Source organism: Bos indicus, chromosome 3 (genome assembly GCF_029378745.1).
Source record: "Bos indicus isolate NIAB-ARS_2022 breed Sahiwal x Tharparkar chromosome 3, NIAB-ARS_B.indTharparkar_mat_pri_1.0, whole genome shotgun sequence".
In the NCBI taxonomy this organism is placed as follows: Eukaryota; Metazoa; Chordata; class Mammalia; order Artiodactyla; family Bovidae; genus Bos; species Bos indicus.
The window spans coordinates 113,185,919-113,210,994 of NC_091762.1; the positions used below are offsets into that span (position 1 = coordinate 113,185,919).

At 48.4% G+C, this 25,076-nt stretch overlaps 1 protein-coding gene across 1 annotated transcript in view; it reads left to right on the forward strand.

Annotated features, from left to right (window-relative positions):
* INPP5D (inositol polyphosphate-5-phosphatase D) overlaps positions 1-5,026 on the forward strand; it is a 137,398-nt gene extending 132,372 nt beyond the window's left edge. Inside the window, exons 26-27 of the mRNA XM_019957928.2 lie at positions 1,837-2,458; positions 3,818-5,026. Of these exons, the coding sequence (XP_019813487.2) occupies positions 1,837-2,458; positions 3,818-3,820 (625 nt within the window). The 3' untranslated portion in view covers positions 3,821-5,026. The remainder of the gene's footprint in view (positions 1-1,836; positions 2,459-3,817) is intronic.
* Positions 5,027-25,076: the final 20,050 nt, after the last annotated feature.

Genomic DNA, 25,076 nt, shown 5'->3' on the forward strand with positions numbered 1-25,076 from the left:
TCCTTGTGACTTCCCATCAAGGAAATAAGACTTTTTAAAAGCAGTCTTCCCCAGTCTCCCTGCCCCCAGCAAGCAGAAGCCCCCTCCTTGAGGGAAGCTTGCCTTGCCTGCCCATCTTTGCAATCAGCAAAATGCTTGCATCCACACCCTAACTCTCTGCAAGCAGGAGCCTTCCTATCTCATCACTAGAGCAAGCTTCAGGCAGCAGGCCATGCACCTTTCTTTTCTCCTTCTGGCCTCTTCATCCGAAACTTCAGGTGAAGTTTCACCCAATGCTGCTTTCCCTTTCTGCCCCTTCCTCCCCAGGCTAACTCAGAGCAGAGGTCTTTGGGGGTCCAGAGCAGGTGCCGAGGATGGCCCAGAGGGGAGGAGCGGCCTTCTGCTTAGGCAACTGCTTCCAGGTCTTTCCAAAAAGTAATGAGCAACAGCCCAATTCTCCGTGTCCCCAAACCCCACCTTGTCTCACTGGCCCCAGTGAGAGGATGGCATCTCGCCTCTGTCCTTTGCCCACTCCTCCTCCCTAAAGAGTCCATTAGCTGAGGCTGTTCAGAAACCTCTGAGCAGCGTTGCAGCACATGCTCCATCAGTATGAGGCATCACGGCCTGACCGGTTCAGTGCGTTTTCCAAGGGGACCCACATTTTGTTCTCAATAGCTTCCTCATTTTTGAAGAACCCAGAACACACCCCTGGGAGATCACGCCACTGGCCAGAAAGCAAAACGTGTCCCCATTCCTGGTTCTCCTAGTTCGCTCAGCAGGAAACCACCTCCAGCAAGAGTAGAAGTAAATCAGGAAACACAAAGGAAGCTCTCACCTGCCCTGGGGACAGCGTGGACCTCCTTCTCGGTCCAGAAATCAGACAGGCCTCTGTTCTTGCTACTGGCTTGTTTCCTGGCGCATCTCTAGGTGGCTTCTAATTTTCAGCACGAACATCACTGTTTCCTTCTCACTCTGAATGAGGCACAAAGGAAGCCCCGCTCACCAGGAGCCCTCGGGGAGAGGGCTTTATGCAGAGGAAAGAACACCGTGTTAATAGGAGCTGTGGGTCCCGTGAGCACCGATGTCATCTGGTTCCCGTCCATCGCCTGCGCGAGGGGCAGCGTCTCACACTTGGGGGCCTTCCATGCTTCTGTTAAACCGAGCTTCTGAACTTGGGACCCTCCAGTAGCACAGGCTTCTGTTCCTCTGTGGCTCAGAGCAGAATTCGCTCGTCCCCCTTGCTTAGTGATGCTCTGGTGTGGACAGTTTCTATGGTGGAAAATGTCCAAGGAAAGGTGGAGGTTACCTCTGAGACCATCAACGTAAGAGGAAGAGGAAGAGTTCCTTCTCTTGTCTCTAATCACAGTGGAATTCACATAACATAAAATGAAGCCTAACATTTTTCCAGGAGAAGGCAATGGCACCCCACTCCAGTACTCTTGCCTGGAAAATCCCATGGACAGAGGAGCCTGGTGGGCTGCAGTCCATGGGGTCGCTAAGAGTCGGACATGACTGAGCGACTTCACTTTCACTTTTCACTTTCATGCGTTGGAGAAGGAAATGGCAACCCACTCCGGTGTTCTTGCCTGGAGAATCCCAGGGACGGGGGAGCCTGGTGGGCTGCCGTCTATGGGGTCGCACAGAGTCGGACACGACTGAAGCGACTTAGCAGCAGCAGCAGCAACATTTTTCCAGTGAACAACTAGGTGGCATTGAGTGCCTTCACTGTGTTAAGGCAACCACCACCTCGATCTAGTTCGAAAGGTCTTTATCACCCCCAAAGGAAACTCCGCAGGCATTCAGCAGTCATTCCCCATCTGTGTTTCTTCCCTGTGTGTCTTCTTTCTCATGCTCCAGGCCCAGCGATGTGGTGAAGAGTGTGGCGGAACCTTCGCCTCCCGAGGAGCTGCAGCTGACTAAGCCCGAGATGTTTGAGAACCCCCTGTACGGGTCTGTGAGCGCATTCCCGAAGCCGGCTCCCAGGAAAGAGCAGGAGTCCCCAAAGATGCTGAGGAAGGAGCCCCCGCCCTGCCCGGACCCGGGCATCATGTCACCCAGCATCCTTCTCTCCAAAGCCCAGGAAGCAGAGGGCAGCAAGGGGACCGGCAAGCCGGTGCCCCCGCCAGCCCCCTTCCTCAGCCCCACGCCCCGGGTCCGCTCCTTCACCTGCTCCACCTCCGAGGGCCGCCCGCCGGGCGGGGACAAGAGCCAAGGGAAGCCCAAGACCCCGGCCGGCTCGCAGGTCCCGGTCCCCGTGCCGGTCCCGGTGCCGGTCAAGAGGCCCATCAAGCCTTCCAGATCGGAACTCAGCCAGCAGCCCCTGCCCGCCCAGGGGCAGCGGCCGCCCCTCCCGGTCAAGAGCCCGGCCGTCCTGCACCTGCAGCACTCCAAGAGCCGCGACTACCGCGACAACGCCGAGCTGCCTCACCACGCCAAGCACCGGCCGGAGGACGCGCCGCTCAGCCGGACCGCCATGCAGGTGCGCTCTGGGAGCGGGCAGGCGAGTGCGCATGCGCGGGTGTGCCCTACAGGTGCACGTGGGTGCATGGGAGTGCTACCCAGCCATGTCGGGAGTATGCTCGGTGCACCTGTGTGGGCGGTGCCTGCGTGGTCGGAGAGTGCCTGTGTGTGCATGCGTCTGCTAGAACCCACCAGGCTAGGAACCGTGCTCTGGTGCATGTGGGCCCTCATCCATGGCCATGTATGCGATAGACCAACCCTACCCAGGAGTGGGTTCCGAGAAACCCTGCCCTGGGAACTGCAAAGGAGAAAGGAGGTGAAGACAGGATTCGAACCCAGCCTATACCCCAAAATCCCTGCTCCTACAGTTGAAAGGTTAAAGGAGGGGCTGTGGGTAAACTGAGTCCTCTATGTCAGGCCCAGAAGAATCAATTCAGTCACTCAGTCCTGTCTGACTCTTTGCCACCCCTTGGACTGCAGCATGCCAGGCTTCCCTGTGCATCACCAATTCCTGGAGCTTGCTCAAATTCATGTCCATTGAGTTGGTGATGCCATCCAACCATCTCATCCTCTGTCATCCCCTTCTCCTCCTGCCCTCAATCTTTCCCAGCATCAAGGTCTTTTCTAGTAAGTCAGTTCTTTGCATCAGGTGGCCAAAGTATTGGAGTTTTAGCTTCAGCATCAGTCCTTCCAATGAATATTCGGGACTGATTTCCATTAGGATGGACTGGTTGGATCTCCTTGCAGTCCAAGGGACTCTAAAGAGTCTTCTCCAACACCACAGAAGAATAAGGCTTCATAAATATAAAAGAGCCCAGATCATTTCTATTTCATCATCATCATTAGTGTTCTTTAAAATTTCCTAGCACTCTAGAGACTTCATACTCAATGTCCTCTTCCTTCCTAGAAACAGATTTCTTTTTCAGCAAAACAAATAATGGTTAAGAGCAGATTCTGGTGCCAGACTGTCCTGGGTTTGAATCCCAGCTCTCTCCCCTACCCCAGTCTCTGATGCTGGGCCTTGGGCCTCAGTTTGTGCATCAGTCAGTGGATGAGCAATCAGTGGAACCTGCCTCATAGGTTTATAGGGAGGACTAAATTTGGTTATATATCATTGTTGTATGTTACAATTTACATGTAAAGTATGTATTATCTATTACATATTATTTCATATATATTACATATTACTGTGTATGCATATAACATATATACATATGTAATAGATTATGTGTAAGTTCTGAGAACAGTGTGCTGGCCCTCTTCAACACTATGTCAGGGGAAGCCTGCTCTAGCTTGGGGCATGCAAAGACATGGGGACCTTGAGTTAGTTGTGGCCTGGCAATGACGCAGTGCTGAATCTTCTGTTCTTGTCCTGCAGTGAAGCCCCTGGTGAGCCACCAATGAGATAGGAGCCCAGAGGAGCAACACGAAGCCACTAGGACCCTCTCCCAGGACCCCTGTTCACTCCTCCTACCCAGCTTCCTGCACAGGGCTTCGTGTTTTTCTGGAGAGGGCCTTGCTTCTGTGTGGTCAGCAAGGCGCACTGGCTGTGAAACCTGATCGTCAGTGCTGAAGCTGGAAGAAGCAGCACACCGGATGGGCACCCAACAACCCGCACACCTGGGCCCCCAGCTTGATCTTGGTACTTGGGACCCAAGAGCCTTGTTCCGGCTAGCATTTTGAAGAAAGGAACTAGAGTGCTAATTCCTGGGTGGAGATACTAGTAATAATAATATTAATAATAATAATGGCTACATGTGTGGAGCACTCAGCACCTGCCAGGTACTGTGCTAAGTGCTTTATGAACATTACAAGTTGAGTCTTCAGTCAACTAAAACCACATTCCCAGACTGCCCCATCCCCTTCCAGTTCAAAACAGTATGTCCTGAGTGGTTTGGACAAAGCATTAAAATTAAGGCCGGTGCCCTCCTGGAGTGAGGAAGAGCTTGGCCTTTAGGAAGCTCTGAGTGTGTGGTTAGTTTGGGGTACAGTGAACCTCGCCTTGTCTAGCTTCAGTGACGCAAACTGCTATAGCTAAAGCCACTGGGATCCAGCTCAGCCTGTGTGAACAGGGATCTCTCTGGGTCACCCGAGTTCTTCAGTCAGAAGTAGAAGGAAAATCAATTCCTGCTCTCCAGTAAAGAGATTCAGCTTCAGCCCAGACTGGCGATGCCAGGCTTGTACCAAGTCCCCCGTGCCCTCCTCCAGGTGGGCAGGCACCGCTAGGCCATGGAATGAGCCACGCCCTGAGCCTTATCTCATCGAGGTGACGGAAAAGTCTTTGCTGTTCCTTAGTCGCTGCAGAAAACCAGCTTTCCCACTTGGCTGCTGGGGAGGGCGGGCCTCTTGGTTCCTAGCCCTCAAAGCAGTCTTTTCTTTCTGAATTCTATGGCTTTTGGCCCTGCTTCCTTGGTTACTAGGAGAATGGACTGGTGACGTTTTTGTGTGTCTGTTGCTTTTTGATGTAATGAAATTAATGTAGGAAACCAAATCCAGAAGTGAGTGTGAGTTCAGGACGGGTACGCATCTCACATCCCCACATGTGTCAGTCTGCATGACCAATAAATTGTGCTTTTCTCAGTTCCCATCTGTGTGGCATTTTTTCCTGACGTTCAGCCACAGACGGGCTTCTAGGCTGTCGGAGCTGCTGAGCAGCCGCCCAGGGAGGGGTGGTTATGGAAGTTTGCAGTGGAGATGGGCCAGCATTGTCCTGACAGAGGGGACTCTGTAGAAAGGGTTTGAAGTTGGCCAAGGACCAGGAGGCTTCCCTGGTGGCTCAGTGGTAAAAAAAAAAACAATCTGCCTGCCAATGCAGGAGATGCAGGTTTAATCCCTGGGTTGGGAAGATCCCCTGGAGGAGGGCACAGCAACCCACTCCAGTATTCTTGCCTGGAGAATCCCAGGGACAGAGGAGCCTGGCCAGCTACAGTCCTGCTAAGTCACTTCAGTCGTGTCCAACTCTGTGAGACCCCATAGACGGCAGCCCACCATGCTCCCCCGTCCCTGGGATTCTCCAGGCGAGAACACTAGAATGGGTAGCCATTTCCTTCTCCAATGCATGAAAGTGAAAGGTGAAACCGAAGTCGCATGGACCGCAGCCCACCAGGCTCCTCCATCCATGGGATTCTCCAGGCAAGAGTACTGGAGTAGGGTGCCATCACCACGAGGTCGCAAAGAGTTGGACATGACTGAGCAACTGAACAACAAGAAGGACCAGGATTCGCTGGAGATGGCACATGTCTTTGCCGGACTCCAGGGATGCCCTGCAGCCCCCAGTTCCTCCTGGGTTTGTGAGTGTTCATTGCTGAGCTCCAGAGACAGTAAACAAATGAAAACAATCTGCCAGGTCACAGGCTCCCACCTGCAGGAGCAGTTTGCGCCGTTCGTGGGTCAGGGAGCAGTGCCCAGCTCAGAGGGCCAGCGTGGGTGCTGCCTGGACCCACCCCTACCTGGAATGGACATCCACCTCACCATTTCTGCGGGCTTCCAGAAGTGACTCTAGGAGCAGCTGTGGTCTGAGTTCTGGCACCCTGAGCAGGCTCAGTGTTTCCCCCACCACTGCCCCAAGCTCCAATACCAGTTGCCTCTGCACCAAACAGGACTTTGACTGCAAGCTGACGGACAGTGGGGCCCTCTCTAATGCCTAAAACTGGAAACTGTAAAATTAAAGGCTTTCGCTCCTGTCCTTTCAGCTGCTCAGCCCTGCACCCACCCTTCAGGGTCCCTGTCCACCTTTCTCCCCAGGCTTGGGTCCACCACCATCTCTTGGGGCCAGATTTCTCCCCCATGTCTGCTTGCTTCCCACCCTGGGCCTCCCAGAGTCCCTGTTCAATAAATAGCAGGATGAGAGGGAAACCCAGAGATTCCCACCTCTTTATCACCTAAAGTGATTTACCTCTGGGTGGTTTTAGCCGTTCTTCACCAAGCTCCCTAATCAAGGAGGTGGATTAAACAAGCTTTCCTCACAAAGGCGTTCCCTGCCCCTACGGTGAATTCTGTGTTCCCTGGGGTTACAGAAGCGGCTGCAGTCACTTTTTTTTTTTTAGAAGCATTTTTTGCTTCATTGCGTGACAGGAAAGCTGGTTGGAAGCAGCGGATCTGATGGCCACAGGAGGTGTTGAGATCGCGAAGGCCTCTCTCCCTCAGCAGCGTGCGCCCGGCGTCTCCACCCGCAATATGGCGGCCGTGGCGCCCAGTGTCGGGGTCGGCTGTGCCGCTCCTCCTCCCTGGGCTGCCGTTCTTTTTCCATGCCATTTTTTTCTCTCCCCACCCCATAGGAGGGAAATGAGTGAGTCATTCAAAAAAGCTCTCCCCCACAGCTAGCTTCTCTATCCCAGCCTACAGGGTCTCTCATCGCATGTCCTTAAAATAGCTTCTTTCTCTGGCGGACTAATTTCCATGGAGATCCAGCGATCTGGAGGCCTAGAAGCATTCTGCAGGGCAGTGAGCTGGGTTCAAGCCTTCACTTCAGCAGGAGACCCTTTGTGATGCAAATCTGTTGTTTCATCCACCCCCCCACCTCAGACAACACCCCCACCCCCACCCTGCCAGCTTTCTTTCTGGGAAACCTACACCGCGTGGGGGAACAGCCTCGGCAGGTAGAGTCCAGGCGCGGTCTCCTTTCCCCGCAGCTCCCAGCGTTCCACAATCACTGGGCTGGGCTGGAAGTGGTTCTACCCCAGGTGTGAAGGCTCGCGGTCTTCCCTCAACCACACGTTAAGGGCATGTGCTGGGCCTTAGGCTCAGCGCGCTGATCAAGGGGGACCACCTCAAGGAGGGCTGGTATGTACTGTGGGCCGTGGAGTCGGAAGGAATGAGGTTTAAATATCTTTGTCTTTCGTTTCCTAAATATGTGATCTTGGACCAAACAGCATTTCTGAGCCTCAGTCTCCTCATCTGTAGAATGGGCAGAAGGAGCCTTGGGCGTAGTGTGGCTGTGCGGATTCAGTGAGCGGGCGTCTGCACCTGGCACGTCATAGGTGTCCGGTGAGGTGAGCCTGTTAGTCCCTCTTCCTAGGGGACAAAATGGTGTGGGAGGCCTCTCGAGGGTTCTCCATGCAGAGCAGGAGGAAGAGGTTCAGGCAGTGATGAGGGAGGCCGCTGAGCTGGGGACTGCAGGGGCGTCCCCAAAGGAGGTGGGTAGAGGCCTACCCCGCGTGGGCAAGGATGTCACTAACAAAGAAGGCAGGGAATCAAGGGGCAGGGTGAGCCTGGGCCAGCCTAGAAGATAAGCAGCCTTGAGGCCAGATGGGCTAGCTGAGGCCAGGGGACTGGATGAGGCAGATGGACAAGTTGAGGCCAAGGGGACCGGCTGGGTCATTTCACCTACCAGACGGAGCAGACCTGGGGATATATGGGAGCCCCTGAGCTGGCGCCCGGCCGGACACCACAGCAGTGCGGGTCGGTGCTCCTGGCCATCATCTCGGTCATCCCTCAGCAGCTCTGCGACCTGCGCGGTCCTGGGCCGCTCTGTCCCCTTTGAGACTTGACTCTGACATGTCTGCTCCTCCCTCTACCAGCTTCTTCCTGCTTCCCTCGCCTCCGAGGAAATGACTCACAGCCAAAGCTTCACCCTGCAGGGGCTCGAGCAATGACAGGCAGCTGCTCACGTGGGTAGGAAGGTCAAGGGTGAGGAGGTGCCGGCCTGAGAGGTCAGAGGGGGTCCCCCTCAGGGGCTCCCCTGAGCCTGCTCCACCTGAATCTCAGCACCCCACCGGGGACCTCAGCATCTCACATGCCTCACCTCCACCTGGTGTGCAGAGCAGGGGGGCTCCAGGAGGAGTGACCGGGGGACATGCTGGCGGGGCCCCTGAGAAGGAGGGGGGCAAGGCCAAGGCCAAGGCCATCCTCTGCACTGTGTGGAATCAGGCCTTAGTGCACGGGATGCAAGTTGAATTTTCATACTTCATGTTGTGCACATCCCCAGAAGTGGTTCATCTCGCTTCAGTTATTTTAAAAGAGCATTCAGTGTATGTGGTGGCTGAGAGCAGACTCTGGGGCTGGACTGCCTAAATGTGCTGAAGCATGTCAGGCTCCACACGGGCCTGGAGGACTCGAGAGGAATAAGACAATAGCCTCAGCTTCCAGAAGAGGCAGATGCACAAGCCAGAGCGTACATTGCCACGTGTGTGGACAAAAGGCCATGCGATGATTTCCTCCAGGGGTTGCCGGGAGAACGATTTAGGATTAAGTATTTAGAATGATCGCCCCTGTGGTGTGATCTTGGATCTTGATCTTGGAGTCTGGGGCACCCCCAGCCCCACTGCCCACCCACCGTACGACCTTGTCTAAGTACTTAACCTGGCCTCCCTTCTCCATCTGAACAAACAAGAGAATAGTAACAACCTCATGGGGTCCTTGTGAAGATGAAAAGACCCACTTGAGATAAATCATTCTGGCTATAGGGACTTCCCTGGTGGTCCAGTGGTTAAGACTCTGAGCTTACACTGCCGAGGACATCAGTTCAATCCCTAGTCATGGGACTAAAATTCCAGATCTTACATGTCCAGTGCAGTGGAGCCAAAAAGATTTTTTACAAAAGGGGACTTCCCTGGAGGTTTTCCCAATGCAAGGGTCACCGGTTCAGTTCCTGGTCAGGGAACTAGGATCCCATGTGTTCCATGCCATAGCCAAAACAATTAAAGAGATGTCATCTTAAAAATAAAATTCACTCTGAAGATTAAATAAAATTTGTAACAAAAAAAGTCAATGACCCTGAAGGTAAAGAAGAGAATCCTTAAATGCATTCTTTTAAAAAATTCTTATTAAAAAGATAAATAAATAACCCTGGCTGCACATCTACCCTGAGAAAATGTCAGTTGTAATCAATTTGATGATCTGACAAAACCACGTAATTCTTCATGTTTCTGTCTTAGTCTCGGATGCTTCAAAGGTCACTGATGTAGAAGCTGCCCTGAGCATCTCAGAACCCCTCCTCCTGGTGATTCCTTCACTCCTGGCTTTTAGGGCCAGGTCCTGTTTCCATATCTGACAGATCACTTCCTTGGGTCACACTCATGACCCTTGGGACAGAAGAGCCCAAGCCTTGGACCTGGCAGTTGTGGTCAGCCTCGGCCCCAACGTCCGGTGTCAGCAGGGCTCCATCAACCGCAGGGCTGGGTCTTCTCCGATTTCCTCCGGTCCTGCTGTGTTTTTTCCAGTTTGTCACCAGGAATCCATCCTGTCCAGCTGAGGCCATTGGGTGTCGTTTCTGGGGGCTCCAAAGAGCTCTAATACAAACAGTTCTTTATGTCTCAGTGCAGAAAAGAATTAAGAGGGGCAAAGTGATAGATAAGTGATTTATTAGAACAAGATGCATGTGAGGTTTACAAGCAGGCAGGCGAGAAGTTCTGTGCCCCAAGAACTTATTGGGCTCCAATTTTATAAACAAAGGAAGTGGGGAGGGGGAGAAGACCGTCTCTGTCTTTCTTGAGTAGATGGCATGCTTTCATCATCAGCTCCTCCTAATGCAAAGGAGTTTTCTTGTTTCTACATGGTAAATCTAGGCACACAAATTTTCATTTTTCTTGTGTGCAGAGAGCATGTCCTAGGGATCACTAACTTACTGAGCTCACTGGGCAAGATGTGGGTCTCATGGCACCACCGTTTTACTGTGGGGGGGGGCGGGCATACCTTGTGCTTCTGCTGCATGGTTTTGTTGCTAAGCAAGCCTGCTTGGTTTTGTAGTGAAGCAAACCTATTTTCTGGAATAATCATCAACTTACAGGGGCGCCCATATTTTCTCTACTTACAATCACCTAGTGGGATTAACTACTTAATCACCTGCTTTCTCCTTTTACTCTGTCCCTGTCACAGCTGCAGATGGACTAGAGCAAAGCAACAGCAGGCCTGGCACATACAAGCCTTCATTTGCAGGAGTTAACCTGAGGAATTAACTCTTCTGGAGCTAAAAATAGAGATAAGGGCTGCTCACCATGGGGTCAGGTTCTTGACCTTGGCACTGTAGAGTCAGGGGCCAAATCACTCTTCGTGGGGGGCTGTCTGTGCACTGTAGGGTATCCAACAGCACCCCTGGCCTCTGCCCACCAGATGCCAGCACACTCCCCACCAGACATCGCCAAATGTCCCCAACGGAGGGGAGGGGCACGTCACCCAGAAGTGAGTAACTTCCACACCACTTCCCCTGAGACTTATTTTTTGGAGATAAAGACACTCAACATTCAGAAAACTAAGATCATGGCATCTGGTCCCATCACTTCAGGGCAAATAGATGGAGAAACAATGGAAACAGTGACAGACTTTCTTTTGGGGGGCTCCAAAATCATTGCAGATGGTGACTACAGCCATGAAATTAAAACATACTTGCTCCTTGGAAGAAAAGCTATGACAACCTAGACAGCATATTAAAAAGCAGAGACATTACTTTGCCAACAAAGGTCCACCTTTGTTGATTTTTCCTGTAGTCGTGTATGGATGTGAGAGTTGGACTATAAAGAAAGCTGAGCTCTGAAGAATTGATGCTTTTGAACTGTGGTGTTGGAGAAGACTCTTTAGAGTCCCTTGGACTGCAAGGAGATCCAACCAGTCCATCCTAAAGGAAATCAGTCCTGAATATTCATTGGAAGGATTGAGGCTGAAGCTGAAATTCCAATACTTTGGCCACCTGATGCTAAGAACCGACTCATTAGAAAAGACCCTGATGCTGGGAAAGAGTGAATGAAGTCTGGAGGAGAAGTGGATGACAGAGGATGAGATGGTTGGATGGCCTCACCAACGCGATGGACATGAGTTTGAGTAAACTCTGGGAGTTGGTGATGGACAGGGAGGCCTGGTGTGCTGCAGTCCATGGGGTCACAGAGTCGGACACAACTGGGTGACTGAACTGAACTGAAAGGCACTCATTCTGACATCTAACCACTACTACTAAAAGCTGGAGACTAGGAGAAAGGAGGCACTTCCCATAAATTCACAGACATATTGCCAGGCAGTTAGACTCCTTCCATCTCAAGAGACAGACCTGTGGAGGTCACCGCAGGGGCTGGGGTCTGTCACCAGGGCATGTGGGAGGGGAGGAAGCTGCACAGTCTTGCCTCAGGGGATTGGGACAATAGCAGCCCCTGAGTGGGCAGGGTACAGAAGACTCTTCGAGCCCAGGGTCAGCCCTGGGCCCCTCTCTGATGGGTGTTCATCGCTCTGCTGCTTCTTGCCTCTGCTAGGTCCACAGCCCTCACTTGGTATCTTTTGTTGTTTGTTTAGTCACTTAGTCGTGTTTGACTATTTGCGACCCCGTGGACTATAGCCCGCCAGGCTCTTCTGTCCATGGGATTTCCCAGGCAAGAATACTGGAGTGGGTTGCCATTTCTTTCTCCAGGGGATCGTCCCCTGACCTTGAAATCAAACCCTTGTCTCCTACTATGCAGGCAGATTCTTTACCACTGAGCCACCTGGGAAGCCTTGTATATCCAACATATAAAAGTTTCAGGGAGGCCAATTTGGGGTCAGCTAATCTCCATTAGCTGTCTTATGAGTTTGGATTTCCCAGAAACAGACCCTGAGACAAAACTTCCAAGTGCAAGGGAAATATTTGGGAGTAACTCAGGAAGCACTAGAAAGGGAGTAAGGGATTGAGACCAGGAAGGGAAGGAAGCCAGGAAAGAATGCTCTTGAAGCTGGTAGCCACTGTGGCCAAATGGGACTTAATGTGCGTGGAACACGCCTGTGTCATGAGAGAGCTGGGTGCTTGCACCCCCGCTCTCAGGAGCCACGGTTAAGGGCTGCCCCTGGGGTTGTTAATTCCTCAGCCAATTGTTGATGTCTTTTCACTGGAAGAGACCTTGATGTTGGGGAATATTGAAGGCAAAAGGAGAAGGGAACGGCAGAGGATGAGATGGTTAGATATAGCATCACTGACTCAATAGACATGAATCTGGGCAAAATCCGGGACACAGTGAAGGACAGGGAAGCCTGGCATGCTGCAGTCCATGGGGTCACAGAGGCAACTCAGCGACTGAACAACAAAATGGGGAGGGTGTTAATTCTCAGCCGATAACACAAGCCTCTACAGCAAAGCCAACTCTGATGGCCAGAGAGCACCCTCAGGCCTGAAGAGTCACACGTGGGTGGTGGGACTTGACAGGTGTGATGTGGGTGGGGTCCCAACGTGTCTGCTCTGCCACCGGACAGAATCAGTGCTACCAGAGTTCTAGAACCACGTCAGCCCCCCAGCACTGGCCTCTCCTGTTTCTATTCTGTGCTGAGATTCCCAAGTGCTCAGAGAAACTTCTCTGAAGAGATATTTAGTGACATTATGTCCCAAATAGTACAACGAGAGACTGAATATACACACAGACAGTGGCCAGAGCATCTATAAAAATAGACCTCTGACCCCCACCTAAAGAAACCTGCCCAGGAAACCAAGCCCTCATCTCCAGTAACTGGCCCAGAAAGGCAGCATGCTCTAAGTCAGACTTGGAGGAAATGAGACCACTGTCTCTGCTGACAGTCTAGAAAATCAAACAGCAGCTCCTGGCCCCAAATGGCCACAATTTGATTAATAACAGACAGCTTCTCAAATGTTTGTCCCTATTTCCAACTTAGGAATGACCAGAGAAAGCCAAGTATGGACCCCAAACCAGCCATGTAGGACACCTCACCTCATTTGTTGGTGGTCACCTCCAGCTCCCCCAGGCCCATGGTCCCCTGTCAGTTCAGTTCAGTTCAGTCACTCAGTCGTGTCTGACTCTTTGCAACCCCATGGACTGCAGCATGCCAGGCTTCCCTGTCCATCACCAACTCCCAGAGCTTGCTCAAACTCAAGTCCATCAAGTCAGTAAGGCCATCCAACCATCTCATCCTCTGTTTTCGCCTTCTCCTCTTGCCTTCAATCTTTCCCAGCATCAGGGTCTTTTCTAATGAGTCAGTTCTTCGCATCAGGTGACTAAAGTATTGGAGCTTCAGCTTCAGCCTCAGTCCTTCCAATGAATATTCAGGACTGATTTCCTTTAGGATTGATTGATTTGATATCCTTGCTGTCTAAGAGACTCTCAAGAGTCTTCTCCAACACCACAGTTCAAAAGCATCAGTTCTTCAGCACTCAGCTTTTTTATGGTCCAACTCTCACATCCATACGTGACTACTGGTAAAACCATAGCTTTGACTAGGCCTTTGTTGGTAAAGGAATGTCTCTGCTTTTTAATACGCTCTCTTGGTTTGTCATAGCTTTTCTTCCAAGGAGCAAGTGTCTTTTCATTTCATGGCTGCAGTCACCATCTGTAGTGATTTTGGAGCCCAAGAAAAGAAAGTCTGTCACTGTTTCCATTGTTTCTCCATCTATTTGCCATGAAGTGATGGGACCAAATGCCCGCTCCCCATCGGTCCTCCCTTTTTCTACCAAAAAGCTTTCCTGGGCCTCTGCCTGCCTGTGAGTGGCTCCTGAAACACAAGTGAAGATGGCTGACCCCTTTGCAGCTCATAGATAGCCATGACTTTTCTTATTTGGTTGGTCTTTATTAATTTCTATAATAAGTATGTCTCAAATATTTTACACTAAAAAGGTATAGGGTTTTATCTGACATTAAAATCTAACTGAGTGTCCTGAGTTTTATCTGGCATCCCTAACACTGCTTCATTTATTGGCTATGAGGATCCAGGTCAAGGCTCTATTACCTGAAGCCAAAGGACCACTGTGTCTCTGCAGCTGAAAGGAAGCACTTCAGATCTATACGGCAGGGGTCCCCAACCCCAGGCCATGGACTGGTACCTATCAGTGGCCTGTTAGGAACTAGGTCACACAGCAGGAGGTGAGCAGCAGGGGAGTCAGGAAGTTTTATCTGTATTTATGGCTGCTACTCATCACTCACGGGCTTCCCAGGTGGCACAGTGCTAAAGAATCCATCTGCCAATGCAAGGGATGTGGATGGGTTCAATCCCTGGGTCAGGAAGATCCCCCAGAGTAGGAAATGGCAGCCTGTTCCAGTATTTCCTGCCTGGAAAATGCCCTGGACAGCAGAGCCTGGCGGGCTACAGCCATGAGTCGCAAAGAGTCAGAAATGACTGAGCGACTGAGCACTACTCATGGCTCACATTACCTCCTGAGCAACCCCTCCTGTTGATCAGTGGCTGCCTTAGATTTTCATAGGAGCTCAAACCCTACAGTCAGCTGTGCGTGCAAGGGGTCTAGGTTGTACATTCCTTATGAGAATCTAATGTCTGATGATCCAATGTGGAGCTGAGGCGGTGGTGCTAACGCTGGGGAGCGGCTACGAATACAGATTATCATTAGCAGAGAGGTTTGGCTGCACAGAGACCATGATGAATCAGTTGCTTGCAGATGCATATGAAAACTCTCAGTGAGAGGCAAATGATGGTGAGTTGTATAATTATTTCACTCTATCACAATGTAATAATAATAGAAATAAAGTGCACAATAAATGTAATACACTTACACTTGTAATCATCACTTTAGGGATGATTATCCCTAAACCATTCCCCACCCCTGATCCGTGGAAAAACTGTCTTCTACAAAATCCTGTCCCTGGTGCCAAAAAGGGTTGGGGACTGCTGCTGTAAGGTACATGCCTGGAGAAAACAAAGAGCGAGGGGAATAAATTCCACCAACTGCAGAGTTCCCATCAAAGAGAACCAAGTGGAAGCCAAGGGAGTGTGTGTTTAGGGCTGCATTTTAAAACACAAATGAAAACTGAGAGAAGTAAATATTCCTTGTCAAGTCAGTTCAGTTCAGTCGCTCAGTCGTGTCTGACTCTTTGTGACCCCATGGACTGCAGCATGCCAGGCTTCCTTTATGTCCCTGGCTTCCTTGTCAAAGATGCATTTAACTCATAAGTTAGTTAATGTTTATTGTGTATTAGCTGCCTGACTTAGGACAAGCTACTTAACATCTCAGGAGAGACAGGTTTTGCAATTTTGAGTGCAGCCACACGAACTACCTTTAAAAAATAAAATCAGTCAACATTCTTCAGAGGAACATAACAGAATTCTGAGGATCTGCAATTTATCATTCACGGTATCCAGGATACAATATCATTCACCATATCCAGGATATAATCCAAAATTGTTTTATATAGAAAGAATCTGTAAAACGTGACCCATTTTAGAGTTAAGATAAGCAACAGAGATCAACCCCATTCCAGACATTGAAATTAGCAGACAAAGATGTTATAGCAGTTATTATGATTACAACCAGGGACATAAAGGAAAATATTCCTGGAGCAAAAGATAGAAAATCTCAGCAGAGAAAGACATTTTTAAAGATCTACCCAGAATTCTAGTCAGAGTAAAAATATCCTTCAAGAATAAACATGAAATCAAGACATTTTCAGATCAAAGAAAACAGAAAATTCATTGCTAACAGATCAACTACCAAAAAAAAAAAAAGCTAAAGGAATTTTTTTTAGGCTGGTGGTATATGACAATAGATAGAAACACGGTTCTTCAGGAAAGATTGATAAGCATTGAAAATGGTAAAATATGTGGATAAATAGAAAAGACTTTTTAATTTTAATTTCTTAAAAATATGATTGTATAAAACAATAATTATAACACTTTAATTATAGATTTTGTAGAGTATGTAAATGAAATACTTATGATAATTGTAACATAAAAGATAGAGGAGGGTGGGAAGTGAAGTTACATGATTGTCAGGCTTAAACATTTCACTTGAGATGGTGTGTGCATGCTAAGTCGCCTCAGTCATGTCTGATTCTTTGTAACCCCATGGACTATAGCCTGCCAGGCTCCTCTGTCCATGGAATTCTCAGGCAGGAATACTGGAGTGGGTTGCCATTCCCTTCTCCAGGGGATCTTCCTGACCCAGAGATCGAACCCATGTCTCCTGCCTTGCAGGCAGATTCTTTACTGACTGAGCCACCCGGGAAGACCTGGGAAGCATGAAGTGGTACAATATTAATTCTAAATAAGCTGTGATGTGTTGAAGATATGTATTTTAATTTCCAGAGCAAACATCAAAGAAGGGGATTCCTAAGGAGCTATGTGTCTTCCAGTGGTCTCCAGCTCCACTTCCATATTTCTTCCATATTTCTGGGTTTTGACCTTTTTCTGCCCCATTCTGGTCTGTGAGTGAAAGCTCAAGTGGAAGACAGACTTCACTGAAATTTGGGGTCAAGATTTGGTTGCCTCATCACAAAATATCACAGCCAACAATTCACAAATAACTAGTAGATGTCTTTGTTCTGAAAATTCTAACGTCACCTGGCCAGCAGAAATTTCTCTCTGAGCTACTTTGGGATGTCCTGCCCCCTGTGATGGCCCTCCCTCTGGTTGGATCTCTCCACAGCCTTCTCACTTTCTGCTATGGGACAACATGGTTCTCCATTGCATTCAAAGCCCATCCTTGCCGTGTCTGGGGGTCGTCACTTTACTATAGCCATTACCCTCCAAGACGGTCTGCTGCAAGAAGATTGTATTCTCTCTGAAAAATTCCTACTAACTTTCCTAAAAAACTACTAACTTTTAGACACATGTTTTCTTATGGCAGAAAGTGAAGAACTAAAGAGCTTCTTGATTAAAGTGGAAGAGGAGAGCTTAAAACTCAACATTCAGAAAACGAAGATCATGGCATCTGGTCCCATCACTTCAGGGCAAATAGATGGGGAAACAACAGAAATAGTGACAGACTTTATTTTTGGGCTCCAAAATCACTGCAGATGGTGACTGCAGCCATGAAATTAAAAGATGCTTGCTCCTTGGAAGAAAAGCTATGACAAACCTAGACAGCATATTAAAAAGCAGAGACATTACTTTGCTAACAAAGATCCATCTAGTCAAGGCTATGGTTTTTCCAGTAGTCATGTATGGATGTGAGAGTTGGACTATAAAGAAAGCTGAATGCTGAAGAATTGATGCTTTTGAACTGTGGTGTTGGAAAAGACTCTTGAGAGTCCCTTGGACTGCAAGGAGATCCAACCAGTCCATCCTAAAGGAAATCAGTCCTGAATATTCATTGGCAGGACTGATGCTGAAGCTGAAGCTATACTTTGGCCACTTGATGTGAAGAGCTGACTCATTGGAAAAGGCCCTGATGCTGGGAACAATTGAAAGAGAGAGGAGAAGGGGTCGACAGAGGATAAGATGGTTGGATGGCCTCACTGATGGATGTGACTTGATGGATATGAGTTTTAGCAAACTCTGAGAATGGGCAGAGGAGCCCGGTAGGCTGCAGTCCATGGGGTCGAGAAGAGTCGAACACGACTGAGCGACTACATTTTTACTTTTCACTTTCATGCATTGGAGAAGGAAATGGCAACCCACTCCAGTGTTCTTGCCTGGAGAATCCCAGGGACCGGGAAGCCTGGTGGGCTGCTGTCTATGGGGTCGCACAGAGTCAAACACGACTGAAGCGACTTAGCAGCAGCAGCAGCAGGGAGGCCTGGCATGCTGCAGTCCATGGGCCACAGAGTCGGACATGACTGAGTGACTGAACTGAACTGAACTTTCCCTTCTTTTTACATATAGATGCCTCCTTTCGCTGTCTCCTGGCTCCCGTATCTCTTATTTTTTAATATTTTTAGAAATGTATTTATTTGGCCGTACTGGGTCTTAGTGGTGTGCGAGATCTTTAGTTGCAGCATGCTAACTCTTAGCTTTACCTCTCGAGATCTTAGTTGTAGCATGTGGGACCTAGTTTTCTGACCAGAGATTGAACCTGGGCCCCCTGCATCAGGAGTGCAGGGTTTTAGCCACTGGACCTCTCTTCTCTATTAACTAGAACAAATGAGCTCCAACCCAAACTTGCGTCATCCACTTAGCCAGGTTCTGAGTCAAAGAAACCCACCCTCAGTAGCTATTGTACTGAAGCAACCTTCCAAGGGTCCCACTCCCCACCCCACATGACTTACTTGCTCATCTAATATGTAAATGTATTAAGTACCTCCCACATACTAGACTTAAAGAGCTTGTTTTAATATTAGGTATTTAACTCTCCCTAAGAAGGGTTTTTCAGGAGAAGGCAATGGCACCCCACTCCAGTACTCTTGCCTGGAAAATGCCATGGACGGAGGAGCCTGGTAGGCTGCAGTCCATGGGGTCGCTAAGAGTCGTACACGACTGAGCGCCTTCACTTTAACTTTTCACTTTCATGCTTTGGAGAAGGATATGGCAACCCACCCCAGTATTCTTGCCTGGAGAATCCCAGGGTCGGGGGAGCCTGGTGAGCTGCCGTCTATGGGGTCACACAGAGTTGGACACGACTGAAGCGACTTAGTAGCAGCAACAGCAAGAAGGGTTTTTCAGGAGGCTGGTAAGAGTATTCTTCAAGAGATGGAAATACCAGACCACCTTACCTGCCTCTTGAGAAACCTATATGCAGGTCAGGAAGCAACAGTTAGAACTGGACATGGAACAACAGACTGGTTCCAAATAGGAAAAGGAGTACGTCGAGGCTGTACATTGTCACCCTGCTTATTTAACTTATATGCAGAGTACATCATGAGAAACTCTGGGCTGGAAGAAGCACAAGCTGGAATCAAGATTGCCGGGAGAAATATCAATAACCTCAGATATACAGATGACACCACCCTTATGGCAGAAAGTGAAGAGGAACTAAAAAGCCTGTTGATGAAAGTGAAAGTGGAGAGTGAAAAAGTTGGCTTAAAGCTCAACATTCAGAAAACGAAGATCATGGCATCTGGTCCCATCACTTCATAGGCAATAGATGGGGAAACAGTGGAAACAATGTCAGACTTTATTTTTGGGGGCTCCAAAATCACTGCAGATGGTGATTGCAGCCATGAAATTAAAAGACGCTTACTCCTTGGAAGGAAAGTTATGACCAACCTAGATAGCATATTCAAAAGCAGAGACATTACTTTGCCAACAAAGGTTCGTCTAGTCAAGGCTATGGTTTTTCCTGTGGTCATGTATAGATGCGAGACTATATATGGACTGTGAAGAAAGCTGAGTGCCGAAGAATTGATGCTTTTGAACTGTGGTGTTGGAGAAGACTCTTGAGAGTCCCTTGGACTGCAAGGAGATCCAACCAGTCCATTCTAAAGGACATCAGCCCTGCGTGTTCTTTGGAAGGACTGATGCTAAAGCTGAAACTCCAGTACTTTGGCCATCTCATGCGAAGAGTTGACTCATTGGAAAAGACTCTGATGCTGGGAGGGACTGTGAGCAGGAGGAGAAGGGGACAACAGAGGAAGAGATGGCTGGATGGCATCACCGCCTGGATGAATGTGGGTTTGGGTGAACTCCGGGAGTTGGTGATGGACAGGGAGGCCTGGTGTGCTGCTATTCATGGGGTCTCAAAGAGTCAGACACGACTGAGCAACTGAACTGAGCTGAACTGAAGAAGGGTTTTTCAGGAGGCTGGTAAGAGTATAAAAAACCTCCTTTCCTTATCATCTTCTTGTTTCTGACAAACACTAGTCCACCTTTAGGCCAACTGAAGAAACCCAAGTCTAACCATCCCAGTCATCCACTGTCATGTAACTAACCACTCCACGTGTTTTGGTTCACACTTATTGACTCACAAATCTGCAATTCAGACAGAGTTTTTCGGGGACAGCCTGTCCCAGCTCCATTCACTGTCAGACAGTGGGCTCGAAGGCTGGGAGCTGGAACCATATGAACATTCGCTCGATGGCAGGTCTGGCCGTCAGCTGGGACCTCAGTTGCAGCTGGAACACTGCTGGCCTAGCGTCTGCCTTCACGCAGAACCACTCTAGTCAAAGTAAATCCCTGTTCCAGGGCATGAGAAATAGATTCCACCTCTTCATGGGAGAAATGTCCAAGAACTCGTATGTTTCAAAACCCCCTCAGCCAAATATATAAATACCAAGGGGCAAAGGGGAAGGGTGGGAGGAATTGGGAGATTGGGATTGACAGAGATACATTATTGATACCATTCCCTGGTGGCTCAGATGGTAAAGAATCTGCCTGCCAATGCAGGAGATGCAGGAGAACTTACGTTCGATCCCTGGGTGGGGAAGAAGCTCTGGATAAGGGAATGGCAACCCACTCCAGTATTCTTGGCTGGAGAATTTCATGGACAGAAGAGCCTGGCTGGCTGCAGTCCACGGGGTCACAAAGAGTCAGACCTGACTTAGTGACTGAACGAAACAATAGCTGATTCACTTTGCTACAACAGAAACTAACACAACATTGTAAAGCAATATACTTCAATCAGAATTAATTAAAAAAAAAAACAAAACAGCCTTGTAGAGAAATGTGCATCGTAACTGAAAGTTTTCTTGCTGGGCAGCAAGGAGTCTACTGTGTAATCCACAGAAAGCTGCTTTAAAATCCTCAAACCCATTCTTCACCATTCTCTCCACCTCCTGGCAGCCCACTCTCCTCTCTCTTCCTTCCTTCCTTCCCCTTCCACCACCCACCTCTACACCCGTTCTTCTTCAGTCTCCTCTCTCTGTCCTAGCTCATGCAATCCCTTTTTTATCAAGCTAAATTTAGACTCTCACATCTTTTCATTCCCCAGGGTCCGTGTCTGTATTTCCTCAATGAACCAACACTCTTTCCTCCTTAGGAAGGTGGGAGGGTATAGGTTATCACTCTTTATTTGAAAATAAACCCAATAATTTTAACTCAGTAATTATATTTGCAAATTAATTCAGGAATTTGGGTAGACTAGACATCTTTGTATGCACATAACCCAAGATTGTAAATAGATCCACCTGAATGTATAAGATTAATGAGGAGACTATTTTGGAGATACAGGCATCTAAGGATGGTGCACCAGCAGAAAACCATTACTACCCAGAGATGTGAAGTGGTGTGATATTACCCCAGGCAGTGAGAGCTGAAGACAGGAAGAGGGCCCCCACCCCCACGAGAAGCTATAGCCATTAAGAAATAATAATAACAGTAGTTAAGTGCATGGGGTTAGGACACTTTGACTTCCCTCTTCTCCTGCCTTTTTATTTCCTGCTCGTCCTTCCTATTGGCCAAACTCAAGCAGAGACCAGAGGGCAAGGGAGCGTACATGGTGATACTTATTGTCTGACTGTCCACTGGGGCCAGACTCCAGACAAGGAACACACTGAGGTCAGAGAGAGGGTGAAGTGAGGGGTGGGCAGAGGGACAGTGGGCACAAACCAGTACAACTTGTTGAAAAAATGAGTAAGATCATCTTTGGCTTTTTTTTTTTTTTTTTTAAGATTATCTTTCGATGGCAACTCTTTCAAACTAGGCATACACTGGGAATAGAAGTTGGGGGAGGAGGGGGCACATGTCCAAGCAATTAAGAAAAACAGACATTGACAGCAATTGGCATGAGAGTCATTCTTAATTACATGAGCGAACTAAGTGGGATTCCTGGCATGACTTACTCCAAAGTCATTTATATTTGGCTTGGAAAGCAGAATGGTTTTTATAACAGATTTTTCTAATTATGTTTTGCTTATGTTAATACGAGGCTTCGATTCCTCAAGTAAATACCACCTGATCACAAAGCAAGATGACTCAAAAGCACACACTGAGCGCCAGGTGGAAACCAGGCTGGGATTTTGCAGTTTGCTGCAGACGATGCAAAAGCAAATGGAAGTTTTTGCTTTGGTTTCATGGCAGGCTGCTGTCTCCGACTGGCCTGTCTGGATGCCTCAAAGATAATGGTACTCAAAGCTCATTATGCATAAGAGTCACGAGAGGAACTTGTAAGGGTGCAGATTACTGGGACCACCAGAAAGAAGGATTCCCCTGGTCTCCATGGTGCCCAGGAATCTGAATTTGAATACCCATTCCAGAGCATTCTGATGCTGGTGCCAGGTCAGGGCAACACATTTTGAGAAACACTGTTCCAAAGGCTGAACACATGATTCATATGCCAAGGAGACAAAGAGGTGTAATAGAAGAGGGGGAAGAATTTGAACCCAGAGCTGGGTTCAGATCCCTACTTCACCCTTGACTAGTTGAGGCTAGTTACCTTCTCTGTCATTTGCAAGAAGACTAAAAACTGAGTATGCACATAAGAGACACAGGTTCGATCCCTGGGTTGGGAAAATCCCCTGGAGGAGGGCTTGGCAACCCACTCCAGTATTCTTGCCTGGAGAATCCCATGGACAGTGGAGCCTGGTGGGCTACACTCCATAGAGTTGCAAAGGATCAGACACAAATGAAGCGACTTGGCACATGTGCACACTTGAAGGTAATAAATGAAAAGTGAAAATCATAGTGAATACCCAGGGGCACTCACTGTAACCAGAAACTCCTCAAGTAAGGCTTCCTCAAGATGATCAGGTTCTGCGGGGGGTCCACCTCCAAAGACCCATGAGGACAGCACCTCTGACACCCAGCACTGTGTCCTTGAGCCTACTGAGTGGCATCCTGAGACATGGTAATTGATACAGTCCATAGAATTTTGAGGCTCACTCTTTCTTTGTTTCCACTCACGCAATTATTATTCATGCTGCAACATATGGACAACAGGGTTTTTTTTACCCATTCTCTCCCGTTGTTGGCATATAACACCATTCAACAATGTGGTGTTAACAAAAAATATTAAAACTAGCGTCTTAAATTTTTGGTTCTGGTTCATAGTGTAGCAAAATGAAAAGGAAAATCTTTTGCACAGTCCCAGTGGTGCGGAAACATTTAGAAATGTTTCTAAGTATAGACTTCCAGATGACAGAGGGGTTGTTTCATGTCATTCTGTTAATTTCTTTTTCACAGTGTGTTCTATGCACGGGAATAAAGATTTTTAATGAAGTCAGAATGCTAAATTTAAGTGAACCTTTGCTCTCTGTTCATTGCAAATGCATTTTGTTGCCATTTAATTGGCTGTGCATCTTGGCATCAGACCCTCAAGCAGCAAGGCAAAACTCAGATCTCATGAGGCAATGGTCTTGATGATGCCCAGGTTCAAAGACCACTGCGTGTGCCTGCATGCCATGTCTCTGCGCAGTCCTATGGACTGTAGCCCGCCAGGCTCCTCTTTCCGTGGGATTCTCCAGGCAAGAATACTGGAGTGGGTAGCCATGCCCTCCTCCAGGGGATCTTCCCCACCCAGGAATCAAACCCGGGTCTCTTATGTCTCCTGCCTTGGCAGGTGGGTTCTTTACCACTAGTGCCACCTGGGAAGCCCCAAGGACCACTATTTCCTCATCTTTGACTTACCTGACTTTCAGTGACATGTGCAAAAGGGTTTCCGTTGTTCCTATTAAATCGTTATAATTGCCTGGAGAATCCTACGGACAGGGGAGCCTGGTGGGCTACAGTCCACAGAGTTGCAAAGAGTTGGACACGACTGAAGCGACTTCGCATGTACATGTGATAATACATGGCTTGAGGAATATTTTACATAGTATCATTACTAATCCTAGATGACATATAATAAGCTCCAAATTTTGTGGTCAGTAAATAGCCTATGAATACTGCTTGTTATGGGGAATAAATTTAAGCTGCAAACTGCTCTAAGCAAGCCATTCAAAACATTTATTTGTCACTTAGGTGCAGAATCTACAGTAACCTGTTAATGACTGTAAAATCTGATGTGGCTCTACTGGGCCTTCAAACTCAGGTGTGCATAAGAATCATCTGAGGTGCTGTTTAAAAATACAGATTCTGTTATGGTTGCAGGGGCTGGAGGGGAGGATGGATAGAAAGGATAGTTAGGGAGTTTGGGATGGACATGTGCATACTGCTATATTTAAAATGGATAACCAACAAGGACCTACTGTATAGCACAGGGAACTCTGCTCAACCTTATGTGGCAGCCTGGATGGGAGCGGGGTTTGGGGGAGAATAGATACATGGATATGTATGGCTGAGTCCCTTTGCTGTCCACCTGGAACTATCACAACATTATTAATTGGCTATACCCCAACACAAAATAAAAAGTTTTTTAAAAAATAAAAATACAGGTTCTGGGGCCACCCACAGAGAAATTGACTCAGTAGCTCTGAGGACAGGGGAGAGGTAAACCCAGGAATGTGCATTTAAAACATCTCCTCCCCAGGTAAGGCTGGTGTAGCTAGTTGGGAACTAACTAGTCCATTTTTCCTAAAGACCCTCCTCCCTCCTCTGTTCCTGCCCAGGGCCACTCCCAACCCAGGTATCCTTTTCAGCACTGGCCTGGAGGCAGGTGTACATCTAGGATCATGGAATGTTCTTCCAGATCTCCAACTCTTGGCTTGTGCACATGCCAATCTAATCACAAGCAAGGTAAATTCACACAGATCCAGGAGGTTACCCATGGAGAACGCTCAGAGAAGTTCTAATACTGGATGCCTTCTGGCCAAAGAAAAAAAATGCAGTGTCACATGCGTTCATTTTTTGATCCTCATTACTCTGCAGGGTGGGTCTTATTTGTACTTTACAGAGGAAGAAACTGAGGTTCAGAGAGGTTCAGGGTACTTGGCAAAGCTCACACAAGAAAAGTGGAGAATCATGAGCCATGCGGCAGGCTCCAAATTGGTGCTTACCTTGTCAAGAGCTTGGTTATGTTGCCAGGATATGTGGAGGTGGGTTAAGCACTTTACATCAAAAAATAAACCAATTACCTATCAGAATTAATTTTCTGTACAAGAGGAGATTACCGTGTATTCACAGAACAGCAGCTACACAGGAAATGATTAAAATTCTAAGAAATGTCTCCCTCAGTCTCTAGCTTCAGACCTTTTACAATGCTTCCATCTTATGGTTAGGTGTGAAAATAGAAAATTAAGTCCGGGTTTGCCTCCCGTTTGTAA